The sequence below is a fragment of the Sceloporus occidentalis genome, unplaced genomic scaffold (assembly GCF_023333645.1).
Source record: "Sceloporus occidentalis isolate IW3139 unplaced genomic scaffold, rSceOcc1.0.p SCAF_2, whole genome shotgun sequence".
In the NCBI taxonomy this organism is placed as follows: domain Eukaryota; kingdom Metazoa; phylum Chordata; class Lepidosauria; order Squamata; family Phrynosomatidae; genus Sceloporus; species Sceloporus occidentalis.
Genome location: NW_028316982.1, coordinates 259300135 through 259314527, shown reverse-complemented (window position 1 = coordinate 259314527; position 14393 = coordinate 259300135). Strand labels below are relative to the sequence as shown.

Sequence of the window (14393 nt, the reverse complement as noted above, 5' to 3'; positions counted from 1 at the left end):
TGAAACCCTGAAGTTCTGACATAATTCTAAACTCTGTTTTAACATCTTATACCAAATGGAAGGTTTTTTAGTATCTGCCAGATGTTTTACTACACCTCTTAAGCTCCTTTGGCCAAGTCAAGCCACTGCCATGTTTTTATACTGGTTGAGTATCCCTTATCCCAAATGTATTTTGAATTTTAGATTTTTTTCAGATTTTGGAATATTTGCATATACATAAGGAGATAGTTTAGAGATGGGACCCAAGTCTAAACATGACATTCATTTATTGTTTCATATATTGTACAACTTACAAAGAACCTGGAGGTAATGTTATACATAATATTTTAAACACATAAAACAAAGTTTGTATACCCTGAACCATCGGAAAACAAAGGTTTCACTGTCTCTGCCACCCATGTGGACAGTTTTGGATTTTGGAGTATTTTGGAACTCCAGATGAGAGATACTCAACCTATAGTATAGTAAAGTATAATATAGTATAGTATAGTGTGTATCTTGGACCACCAGCTTCACGTTGTAGGGTTCCATCTCACACCCCTCATGGATTATATCCTCAAAACCTCTCTTCGGTCCCTAGTCCAGTAAGGAAATGTGTTCATTTTTATTCCCACTGAAGTGATTCTAAAGAGTCTTTTATATATGACTGCAATTGTACATAAACAATTTCCATATATCATAGTTCAACATAGCTATAATAACTTTGGATGTTGGCTGATCATGTGAGCTTTCCCAGCCAAGTGTTGACTTGCTTAGCCTTGTGGTAAATTCAGGGGAAGGGCCTATGCAGGTTCCCAATGTGTCTAGTGCCATTACAATAATGTATGAAGGGGCTGTAGTGGAGGTTGCATAACCCTTGATACAAATTGGGAAATATGTGTTTAATCAGAGGCACCAATTCCAGCATCTAAACATTGCATAATGGTGGGTGTTTTCCATCTGTTTCTATGCATTTGAGTAATGTGGCAGATATAATTTCTGTTATTGAAACTGAGTTTGAAAGTAGGAAGCAGCTATTATTCCAGATTAAAGAACACATAAGCACAAAATTTGTATAGGTGACATTGAGCCAGGTCAATGGGCTGGATAATGTTTTGCTGACATTGTGTGTTGTGTTTTTGGTTTATATTTGGATAAAGGGGTTTGAATTTGTAGGAGAACCTTTTGTAGTCTCAGAAAGGAGAACTTACTTTTTAGAATTCAACATTTACTTAGAATCGTTGGATTTTTAATGAGGAAGTGTGACCATGCTGCTATGAATGTCCAAATCATGCCTGCCAATAGTTTCTCGTGGGACAAAGCACAAGCTAGGCTATGTAAACCATGCATAGGACTTTAGGCAATCTCAGAGAAGTCATCACTTGATCGCATAATCAACAATTCTCTATTAGAACTGCCCACGAACCAAATGTTTCTTCCATGAATGAAAAATTGATGTACTTAAACTCTTTAACCAGTATTGGCAGCTAAATCCAACTTTCAGCCCTGCAGCTTCTCTCTTAATAACTCTCTGTTATTTGCTCCCAGGTGAACTCTTTCAGAATGTTTCAGCCTAGAATTTTAATGATGGATTAGGGTGACCAAGAAAGAGGGGAAATGTTGAAATTATATAGGTGAATCTGCCTGTTCCAGAAGCATGGCTCAGGATGGATTATCACTGGGTGCTTAACGTTATCTGTACCTCTCAGTAATCGCCATGATCCTTTTTCCTCTTCAAGTGGTACCTGAAATGTTTGATACGCATGGCAAAAATAAAACATTTTAAATTCTCAGTGAGACTTTCATTAAAGTCGATCTGTGATAAAACCTTCACTTTTATTATCAGGTGGGGATGATTCCTAAATTGCTTTTGATCTAAGCAGTAGGGAAAATATCTGTAGTCCCCTTCACATTTTATACAGCTCCTCAATGTGCAGCACCTGTATGCCAACAGATACACTCTCTTTCAGTGTTTAGTCAGTCTCAGCTTCCCCCCCCTCCCCCCCCCATGAACATTCATTCAATACATGAATGTGGCATCTACATAAATGCAAAGAACTCTGTGAAACACAGTTAGTTTCAGGATAAAAAGAGAAAAGACTGATCAATTTATTTCAGCATAAGTTTTTGGGGGGTGGCTTGTAGCCCATAAAAGTTTGTTGTTGTGGGCCTTTGTTTACAGCGACACTGCAACACAGTTTTCTTTGCAAGGGTTTGGCAATGATTTCCATTGAGGCTGAGAAAGTGTGGCTTGTTCAGCTTCAACCAGTAGGTTTCCCTGGCCAAGCAGGGAACTGAACCCTGGTCTCCCAGAGTCATAGTCCAACACTCAAACTACTACATCATATTTGTTCTCATCCAAAAAAGTTTATGCAGAAATAAATCATTAAATTTTACATGTACCAGAAGATTCCTTTTGTTTGAGCTGTAGTGAAAGAAACTGATATTACTTGTTTCTTTGAGCATTCAGTTTCTTTTGTGTATTAGTTGTGGGGGGAAATGTGAAGAAGGGTGACTTCTTGTGGGCAACTGAATCATTATGTGAACAGGATTTAGGATTAGATAGGACCTCAATTTGGTCCAGCATGATTTTTGTTCTAATCAAGAAATACTCTGATGGAGAAGGCTCACATTTTCCAATGCTGATTTGAAAGTATTAGCCCAGTTTCTGGGTTCAGGTGCTTGAGGTCATACAACCATTTAAAAACTTAATCTAAGTCAATTTTGTGCTTGAAATCTCTATCTTGATGTTTTTAGTAACTCCAGATCTCTCTTCTTTCTCCATTTCTTCCTGCAGGAGTTATATATACGGCAGATATCCTAGATCGAGAGACAACTGAATCCTACTGGCTAACTGTATATGGAACAGATCGTGGTGTTGTTCCACTTTACACAACCATTGAGGTCTATGTTGAGGTTGAAGATGTGAATGACAATGCCCCATTGACTTCTGAACCTATTTATTACCCTTCTGTTATGGAAAACTCCCCTAAGGATGTATCAGTGATTCAGATACAGGCGCAAGATCCTGATTCCAGCACTAATGAAAAGCTGACTTACAGGATTACGAGTGGAAACCCACAGAACTTTTTCATCATCAATACCAAAACAGGTAAAGCAATACCTTTTATTCTATGTGTTATTAGCAAGTGTTATGTATATGTAATCAGTATACATTATAAGCAATTTTTTTGGTCCCATGTACTAATTTTTTCACAACCCTTTCTTAAATAGTTTATCTGGTGTGAATTAAATATGTGCTCCTCACACAACCTGACTGCTGAATAGTGTTGTGAAAAATCTTCGAATAACAGATATTTCGTCTGTATATCAATTTTTGACAAATATTATTTACATCACTACTGGTGAATGGTAGGGCAGCTTTGGGAAGATAACACTTGATGATTCTGTTGAGTGCTCCTTAGTACATCCTTGTTTTGATGGTAAATCCCTCCCAGGTGTTAGTTCAACCTTCAAAGGAGCTATCCAAGTTTCTTAGCCTACTTTGTACATAGAAATCAGCATTTTAGGTAACTTCTTTATACTTCATACTAAAAAGTGGAGTTGATACACTGCTCCACTTACACTCTTCTTCTTTTGCACAAGTTCTTTGCTAGTTTCAGTCATGCTTCTACATGGGCTCCTGCACTGAGGATACTATGATTCAAACTAGTGAGGTTCTCATCATAACCAGGTTTTGGTATCAAAGACAGCAAGAACTGGTTTAAAATGAACCTGGTTCTTACTCTAGAAAAATGGAAAAGAATAGAAATTTCTGTCAGAGACCTAGGAACTCACATTTCTGATGCCAGCTTTCATTTTTTAAAGCATGGTTTACTGAAAGCTGATGTTAGAAATACAGTTGATGCTAATGGACTAATTAAAGTTAAGGTCGTCTTTGGTCCTGTCCATGTTGACCAGGATACTCCAAGGGCAGCCTAGTGTATCCTAGCACCAAAGCTGCCCTGATCTCCATTGTTAATGTTTGCATGGGCACCCCTCTCTGCCACCTGGCATGGCAGCAGCAGTGAGCTGCTTGCTTCTGAAGTCAGAACAAGGCACCCAGCCTCAATCACATGGCTGGGTACCTATTCTCCCTCAGAGTGAGCAGTGAGTGCCAGTGGCAGCTGCACTGGTCAGAACAGTAAGATGTATTTTAAATAAGTGTCTGACATCTGAATGGAGGGTTCTGAATCTTCCTGGAAGATTCAGGGCAAACAGGAAGTTATTTAAACCGATTTTAGCAAGTGTATTCCCTGGCTCTGAATGGGCCAGACGTTGTTTGGTCTCTTCACTCCAGACTTGGAGGATGGGGGGGGGGGGAGACAGACTTACTTGGCCTGTGCAGATAGACCCTTCATTGTGTGTGGATTTTCATAATTCAGTTTTGATAAATTCATAGACAGATCTTTGTAAGATATACTGAAACTGGGAGATCTTCATTAGTTGCCAATGAATGTAGCAATTGGGGATTTCCTCAAAGCACATAAAATGTGCAAGATGGGTATTTCTAGCAATGCGAACTATAGATTATGTAACCTTCATTGTTCTGGGTTTATTGGCCAGGTATTTCCTTATTGTTCCTGGAAAGGGAGTGCTAGTTAGATTATTTCTGTTTATTAGGTGTATTGTAGTAGAGAGTATTTCCATCTAAGAATTGAACTTTAAAGCTTTCACTGCATGCAGTTCAGTAACTGTTTCTGCCAATGCCATTAAAAGTAAAAATAAAGCTGATAATTTGTCATGATGCAAGAACTGGAGAGGCTTCTTGGTGGCTATTCTGATGTTGTGGAACACACTCTCACAGGAGGTTTAGTTGGGCCACTCTCTGGTTCCAAACTTTTTAGGCAAGCCTTTGGTTCTCAAAAAGTTAGAGCAGAAGGAGCTCTTAATGGGGATGTATTGCATTTATATTTTATTATGTTGTAAGTATGTTTAAATTTGTTACTTTGTGTTCTAATTGAACTGTTGTGCTAAATTCATAGACAGATCATGGTAGGACATACTAAGCCAATTAATGTAGCAATTGGAGATTGACCTCAAAACACATAAATAGTGCAAAGATACAGTTGGCCCTTCTTATACATGGATTTTTTATACATGGATTCAAGCATCTACGGCTTGAAAATGTTCAAAATAAAAGTATAAATTTCAAATATCAAACCTTGATTTTCCATTTTTTATAAGGGACACCATTTTGCTAGGTCATTATATTTAATGGGACTTGAGCATCCACGGATTTTGTTATCCACGTGGGACCTTGGAACCAAACCCCAGCGTATAACAAGGGCCCACTGTATTTGCTTATTGTTGCCATAAAAAGAATGAAAAAATCTATTAGGTGTGGTACACCTAATAATTTTCTACACATTTTTTACTAATTAGTATTTTTAGTTGTACATTATTTTAACTTTTTAATAAGTCACCTTGAATGTAGTGCTGTGAGAAACATGGGCTATACATTAATTAACCAATTAAAAATATGAAATTAGTAAGAAACTATATACCTTGTCCCAAAACCTACACTTTATCCTTTACTCTAGGTGCAAATAATATCTTAATTTAATTTATATAACCTTGCTTGATTCAGTAACTTACTTTGTTTTGGCATGGTTAGGTGTTTTCCCTGAAGGTGGAATGCATGCTTTCTGATATCCTTTCTTCATAAAGCAAGGAAAGTGAGCAGTTTCACTGAAGAAAAATAGATAAATAGGGAAACATAGGAGAGAATGTGCTTCAAATATACTTAGTATGAAAGGGAAATAGATTATGTTTTTGTGGAGGAAGGTGCTTGGGAATGAATGTGGTACAAAAACACCAGTAGTGTGTGTGTGTGTGTGTGTGTGTGTGTGTGTCTGTCTGTCTGTCTGTCTGTCTGTCTGTCTGTCTGTCTGTCTGTCTGTCTGTCTGTTTATGTATCTATCTATCTAATATATACATTAATCCCTTGGTAGCTGCTGAGTTTTGGTTCCAGAACCCACTGTAGGTACCAAAATCAGGGCGTACTGAAGTTCCCATTATGTACAATGGCATAGTAAAATGATATCCCTTATGTAAAATTGCAAAATCAAGACTTGCTTTTTGGAATAACATTTTCAAGCCATGGATGGTTGAATCCATGGATGCAGAATGTTGATTAAAGAAGATGCAGGATTAAAGAAGTTGCAGGATTTCCTATAGGATTTCAGAAGAGCATTATTTTTTAGAAACCAAGCTGTTAATCTGTCACATATGGCTTTACAAGCATGCCTTGCTAATATGACAAGTTAAGTTCCAGACCACTGCCATAAAGCAAATATCACCTTAAAGTGCAACACAGCCTTTTTTCACTTGCTAGTGTATATAAAAAGCCTTACAATGTATTTAAACTATCATTTATCTGTGGACTGTATTAAACTGGATCATTTTGAGTTGTAAATACCGATGAAGTGGACAAGCTTCTTGGAAGTGTAAAGAGGACAACGTGCCCTCTCGATCCTTGCCCATCGTGGCTGACCACCCAGGGTGGGGATGCAGCAAAAGTATTATTACAACTCATAATTAATGCATCCTTTAGGGAGGGAATGTTTCCATCAAAACTAGAACAAGCGATAGTTAGACCGCTTTTGAAAAAACCCTTCCTAGATCCCCTGGTGAGAAATAATTGTTGACAGCTCTCCCTTTTACCATTCTTGGGCAAGGTGATCGAGAGGGCAGTTGCCTTCTAACTCCAAGCTGTCTTGGATAAAGCTGATTATCTGGACCCATTTCAAACTGACTTCAGGGCAGGATACAGAGTTGAGACTGCCATGGTTGCCTTAGTCGATGATCTCTATCTGGGTATCGACAGGGGAAGTGTGACCCTGTTGGTGCTCTTGGACCTCTCAGCAGCCTTTGATACCATCGACCATGGTATCCTTCTGGAACACCTGAGGGAGTTAGGTATGGGGGCACTGCGCTTCATTGGCTCCATTCCTACCTCTCGGGAAGATTCCAGATGGTGATGCTGGGAGACAGCTGCTCCTCTAAGAGAGAGCTGCCATCTGGTGTCCCTTAGGGTGCCATTCTGTCCCCCATGCTGTTTAACATGAAGCCTCTGGGAGAGATCACCCAGAGACATGGGGCACGGTGTTATCAGTACGCTGATGACACCCAAATCTATTTCTCTATGGCTCTGACTGTTGCAGTGCCTAAAGATGGCATCTCTCCTCTGGATGTCTGCTTTGGGTTGGTAATGGGCTGGATGAGGGGAAACAAACTCAAGCTGAATCCAGAGAAAACAGAGGTACTCGTGATAGGTTCTCCAAATCCAGGGATGGAGATTTGTCAACCAGTCCTGGACGGGGTAACACTTCACCTAAAGGATGAAGTTTGCAGTTTGGGAGTACTCCTGGATCCATTTCTACAGTTATCATCTCAAGTGGATGTGATGGCCAGGAGTGCTTAGTACCAGCTTTGGTTGATACACCAACTACGTCCCTACCTGAACAAAAAGGACCTTGAAACAGTGGTACATGCACCGGTAATCTCTTGTCTAGATTTCTGTAATGCGCTCTACTTGGGGCTACCTCTGTACCAAGTTTGGAAGCTTCAGTTGGTTCAAAATGTGGAAGCCAGAGTGGTCACTGGAACATCTAGATCAGACCATATAACACCTGTGCTGAAATCTCTTCACTGGCTGCCGATTAGCTTCTGGGCGTAGTAGAAAGTGTTGGTTATTACCTTTAAAGCCCTACATGGCTTGGGCCCGAGTTACTTGAGGGAACGCCTCTCCCTACATAATCTGCCCTGCACTCTCAGAACATCTGGGAAGAAATTATTAGAATATCCAAAGACCAGGTTAATAACAACTTCCCATAAAGCATTTACTTCTGTGGCCCCTAGATTATAGAACAGCCTACTGGAGGAGAGGTGCATTTAGGTTTTAACAGGTTTTTGCACAATTGTCTTAATGGGGGAGATGGGGGTGAGTCATCAGTGAGCCTCAGTTGTAGGAGATAGGCAAGATGGATGGATGGATGGATGGATGGATGGATGGATATTAGAAGTCGGATGCCAATTAGGACCATTAAAGATTTGCAATAGCCTTACATAAATGGGGTGAACTTTTGAGTTTGTGTTGTCTATACATTGCATTTGTAACACTGTGGAGGTCCTAATAAAAAGTCGTTTCACATGCCTGGTTTTATATTATTATTATTATTATTATTATTATTATTATTATTGGATCACACTGTTATTGTTGTTTAACTGAGTTCCTCAAGGATCCTCCATTGCTAGACAAGAGAAGCTGGAAGAGCCCTGGTGGTGCAGTGATTAAAAATGCTAGCATTGCAGCCACAACATTGTGAGTTCAATCCCAGGGCTCTAAGGTGGACTCAGCCTTCCACCCTTTCATAGGTCAGTAAAATGAATACCCACCTTGTTGGGAGCAATTGGTTTACAGATTATAAACCATTTAGAGAGTGCTGAATTCACTATTAAGCAGTATAGAAATGTAAATGCTATTGCTATTGCTCAGTTGTGTCCGTGCATCAGCCTTTATTCTAGTCCCAAGTCCTGTATCACAAATGTTTAGCTTCTCTGTATGTAGCTTTCTTCTAATAGCCACGTTGAGGACAAAATGACCCACCTTCAAGCAGAATGCATTACTCAAAAGACTTTGAATTCTGTAATAGTTCCTCTAGTACACCAGTGTTCTAAAAACTGTCGAAATGAGATCCATAAGAGACCATTACCTTTCAGCCAAAGCATTTGCTAGAAATTGTTTAGTTTAGGGACAGGGAATGGTGAAAGAAGGTAAATAAAACAGATGATGGAGTTATATACATTAAAGCAGATTGATTGAGGCTATAAATTTTCTGTTTTATTTCCCATATATGGGTGTTAATTTCACAGCAAAGCATAGTGATAATTTATAGCCTTGATTTAGTACTTTTTTTTTTTTTTTTTTTTTTTGCTGCTGTGAGAGAAGCAATGAATTTTAATTCAAAGCATTACAGCCTTTTTTAAAAAAATGCAAGGCTACAACTGGTGCAGCAGGAACACTACAAAAATCAACTCCATTGTATTCCCATATGATAGAGATACCTCAATGGATTTTAAAGATAGCACTTATCATAGGCAAATTACCAGCAGTCTGGAGTCAGTAATGAGTGGGATGAAATCTCATAAACTGAAACTCGGTAAAGATAAGATGGAGGTGAAGATGAGTTCTGACTAATGCCACCTCTCCTTCTGCCTTTAGAGGACAGGTCAACCCAGAACTCATGAATTAAATTGGATTTTTGTTGTTGATGATCACATGGATATTACTTCCACTGTTTTCCTTTCCTTTTCCATTTTCCTTCTTTTTGTTTTAAAGCAAACTAGAAATGCTTTGTAATAACTAAATAGATAAAAATAAAACAAAAGTGATAGAAATAGAGAACAAATTGAAACAGGATAGATAGATAGATAGATAGATAGATAGATAGATAGATAGATAGCAAGGTCTCACATGTGGATGCATAAATTTTGTCTATTGCAGTGGTCCTGGACTCCGTGTTTCTGTGTGTGTGTGTGTGTGAGAGAGAGAGAGCGAGAGAGCGAGAGAGATACTGCATTGAGTGTCAACATTCAACATCTTTATCAATGACTTGGATGAAAGAATAGGGGACATGCTTATCAAATTTGCAGATGACACCAAATTAGGAGGAATAGCTAATACTACAGAGGACAGAATGAAAATTAAAACTGGCCTTAAAAGATTAGAAAGCTGGGCGAAAGCTAACAAAATTAATTTCAACATGGAGAAATGTAAGGTACTGCATTTAGGGCAAAAAAAGATGAAATGCATAGATACAGGATGAGGGACACCTGGCTTAAGGAGACTAGGGGTGAATGGGATCTAGGAGTCCTAGTAGACCACAAGTTAAACAAGAGTCAACATTGTGTTGCAGCAGCTAAAAAAGCCAATACAGTCCACCCTTCTCTTACGCAGGGTATCCGTTCCAGTCCTCCCGCGTAACAGAAAAAACACAGATGAATGGGGCTTGTGCCCGATGGCGGCAGTGCGGTGGTGGCGCACGGGGCGCATGCCATGGAGGCACACCCCATTTATGCAGATGGGACGCACTGCCCCTTGCACCCTGCTCACTCCCGCACAGCTTTGAGCATATGCTCAAAGCCGCGTATAGTGTGCCTGCGTATAATGTGGGCTCACTGTACAATTCTGGCCTGCGTCAATAGACGTATAGTGTCTAGATCAAGGTAAGTAATAGTGCCACTCTATTCTGCTTTGGTCAGGCTCCACCTGGAATACTGTGTCCAGTTCTGGGTATCACAATTCAAAAAGGATGTTGACTAATTGGAGTGTGTCCAAAGGGGGGCCACCAAAATGGTGAAGGGACTGGAAACCATGCCCTGTAAGGAGAGACTTAGGGAGCTGGGTATGTTTAGCCTGGAGAAGAGACGATTAAGAGGTGATAATGATAGCCATGTTTAAGTATTTGAAAGGGTGTCGTACTGAGGACGGGACAAGCTTGTTTTCTGCTAATCCAGAGAACAGGACATGGAACAATGGATGCAAGCTACAGGGAAAGAGATTCCACCTCATTATTAGGAGTAACTTCCTGCCAGAGAGCTATTCGACAGTGGAACACACTCCCTAGGAGTGTAGTAGAGTCTCCTTCTTTGGTGGTTTTTAAACAGAGGCTGGATGGCCATCTGTTAGGGATACTTTGACTGAGATTTCCTGCATGGCAGGGGGTTGGACTGGATGGCCCTTGTGGTCTCTTCCAACTCTATGATTCTATGAAAGTAGAAAATAGTTGTCCTCATTTGCAAAAATGAATTAGTTGAATGCTAACGTCCCTAGCAACACGTGGTTCCCTTTTTGTCAAGTAGTGAATCCACTCTAGTTTGTAACTTGCATTTTGAGGGAATGCACCAAGGTAATGAATTCAGTCTCCAAAAAAGATTCAGCACCTTGAATAATACCTTTAAAATGTTGCCCAAAACTTGAAATGGATTCACAATGTGTTGACATGAAAGCCTGAAGCCTCCAGCCAGCACTGTTGGAGCAGTCCTCTTTGGAGTCCACAAAGGCTTGGCGTTCCACACCCACTTTCCCATCACGTTTTTCATTGATATTGCCAGGGGAATAACCTAGCTGAAGGCTAGCTGGGGTAGAGTATTGGGTATGTTGATTGGGATGGCTGGGACAGGGAGGCTTCAGCTCAAGGACAGGAATAGTTCAATTAATTGACCACATGTGGTCTTGGGGACCCAAAATGCAGCCCCTGAAGGCCCTCAGGGCTCCTATTTTTGTGGAAAAAATGACTTTTTTTGGTGTACCCTCCCACCCGAAACAACTACCAAACAGAGCAGTTTTGTCTCCCAATCCTCTCAAGTCCCCCAAACCTTGAAGACTCCCCCCGCCCCCAAAATCAAAATTGAGCAGAACAGATGCTAGGAGTAATGTCACTTCCAATTTTAAATTATTCAACCATTGTAGAATTGTAGAAAGAAATGTTACATCATCTAGCAGCATTTGGGAAGTTTTGTACATCTAACCATTTAAATATAAATATAGGATTGAGAAGATGATTTCAGTAAAGAGTGCTTTAAAGACGTACAGGTTTTGTTGAATATCAGTTCTTGCTACAAAGATGGAGGCAGGATCACACTGGTTTCAACTAAACTGAAAATGTTACCATAAAATAAAAATACGTCAATCTCTTTTATACTCCAGACGCCCAGTTTGTTAAGATCTGGTTAACCTGGCATGATTGTGGAATTAGTAGCAGCACCCACAGGTCTAGTTTGTTATTCTTCAAATCCTCCCCCCCCCCCCCCATACACACAAGCAAACACACAGACATGTTGCGTGTAGTTTCTTCACTAACTTGAAAAGAACATAAATTGGCCCTAAATGTCAGATGTCACTCAATCGAAATTTCCCAATCTGAGCACTATATTGCAGTTATTATAGAAATGTTTAGACCATTGTATTTATTTAAGCTTGCAATGGCTTCTTGAAGAAGAAGAAGAAGAAGAGGAGGAGGAGGAGGAGGAGGAGGGGGGGGAATCCAGTTTCCCTTTCTCGAGATTTTTCCAAAACTAAAATAAAATTCCACTTTTTTCCACTAGTCAGATCCAGGAGGTACAGTAATGTGGTTGAATACACATGGATTATAACCAGATTTTTGAGTAGTGAGGACCTCTTGTTCTGAGTCTAGCTGGATAGATATGATTTTCAGTTTATCTCATATTCCCCTTTCTTTCATCTCAAAGTGCTGAATGTGAAGAAATATTGAATATTTGAATATTGTTAATTCTGTGAAAAAAATCAAACTGAAATGAAACTCATTCATTCCCTATTACCTCATTTAGTTTTAAGAGTTAATAATTTAAGAAACAGGGTTTTTAAATTATTATTGTACAGAGTCACTACCCTGGCCTGACTTTGTGTCAGCATTGTTTTTGGCTGTGTCCATGGTGCGGTCTAGGTTTGGATCTGGCATAATGTGGCTCTTCCTTGCCACAACCTGTCTGCCAAGAGCAGGGATTTCTGCCTAATCCTAGGCCTGAAATCATGGTGCATCTTTGAGTTGGGATTTCACAGTAAATAGAATAGAAAGACAAGCAACATCTGCTATATTTATTACAGTGACATCGGAAGTGGGTCACAGCCTGATATTGTTGCTGTCTCGCAGGGCTTCAGGTGAAGGATCTCAGCTGGAGATGCTTGGATTTGAACCTGGAATTTTTGACCTGCAAAACAATTTACTCTACTATTGCACAACTGTCTTTGAACTTCATTCTTTTCATTTCACTGTATAAAAATGATCTGCGTGGTTGATAGAGGGAAACTTATTTTCAACTACAACTTCCTAAAACAGCAACATCACTGCCAGCATCATCATGATTGTTATCATTTGTCCTCTTCTCCGTCTCAGTGCACAAAGAATTAGAACTAATGCTTAAGACAGTGATCTTATTTCAAGCATAATTCTTCTTTCACCAAGGCCTGAGGAAATTGGACTGGATGGCCCTTATGATTTCTTCCAGTTCTATGATTCTATGACATTAACTGGATTTTTGGGAGTGAAGGAGGAAAATAGGCAAAGACAGTATATCCTTTTCCCTTTTATTTAGACTCCTGCTTTATGCTATCTGTTGCAATGGTAACACTTCCTTCCAGGGTTGTTTGCATTTTAAGTCATAGAATACAATCATAGAATTATAGAGTTGGAAGAGATGACAAGGGCCATCCAGTCCAACCTCTTGTCATGCAGGAACTCATTATCAAAGCACCCCCAACAGATGGCTATCCAGCCTCTGTTTAAAAGCCTCCAGAGGGGGAAACTCCACCACTCTCCAGGGGAATATGTTCCACTTTCTTACTGTCAGGAAGTTCTTCCTAATTTTTAGGTGGCATGTCTTTTTCTTCCATCGATTGTCCCAAGCCCTATTCTCTGAGGCAGAAGAAAACAAGCTTGTTCCATCCTCAGTGTGACACCTCTTCAAATATTTAAGCAGGGCTATCACCTCTTAACCATCTTTTCTCCAGGCTAAACATACCTAGCTCCCGAAGTCTCTCCTCATGGGGCATGGTTTCCAGACCCTTCACCATTTTGGTCACCCTCCTCTGGACACACTTCAGCTTCTCAATATCCTTTTTGAATTGTGGTGCCCAGAACTGGACAGAGTATTTTAGGTGAGGCCTGACTATGGCAGAATAGAGTGGCACTATTACTTTCCTTGATCTAGGCACTACACATTTGTTGATGCAGCTTAGAATTGCATTGGCCTTTGGTAGTGATTGCTCCTGCCTGGAGCATTTTGTAGTCAGAATGGCACCATCCATCCACAGGAGGGAGCTGTGCTACAGTGGAGGAGAAATAGGGAGGTGTGTGGAAGAGCTTAATGGTTGGGCTCCAGTGGGGCATTGTGCCTGCACTATTCCCAGTCCTATGAGTGGTTCAACTTTTTAACATAATGCAAAGAAGCATCTAATTCCTCTTTGTGTAAGTGCATGGTAGCCAGCTGGCCATAGCTGACCCCGCTCCCATGAGTCTACCAGGAGTTTCCAGAAATACCCAGTCAGAATGTTGTTGCTCTAATATTGCAGTACCTTCACCCTCCCAACCCCTTTGACTTTTCCATATTTTGTTATATTAACCACCTGGTTTTCGTTTATGTAACTTGTATGCCTCATTTAAAATTATTTTATCTATGTCAAGTGGTAACAATGCCAACCAAATGCATTTCAGTTTCAGGTTGCAACACATCAACAAATGGAAAAGTCAAAGGGGAGAGAGGTGAATACTTCTGTGTGGACTCTATATTGGATCTTGGTCATTGTCTTTAGCAAAGGGGACATATGCAGTCAGAAGAAAGTAGCACTGAGTTGAGCAGTGCTGAGTTGAGCAGTTTTTCAAAGTAAACAA

General features: G+C 40.0%; 1 protein-coding gene across 8 annotated transcripts in view; it reads left to right on the top strand.

Moving 5' to 3' along the window:
• The window catches only part of FAT3 (FAT atypical cadherin 3), a 631203-nt gene that overhangs the window by 315757 nt on the left and 301053 nt on the right, over positions 1-14393 (top strand). For all 8 annotated transcript variants that reach the window (XM_089512860.1, XM_089512858.1, XM_089512859.1 and 5 more), the window contains exon 3: positions 2777-3091. In XM_089512860.1, the coding sequence (XP_089368986.1) occupies positions 2777-3091 (315 nt within the window). The remainder of the gene's footprint in view (positions 1-2776; positions 3092-14393) is intronic.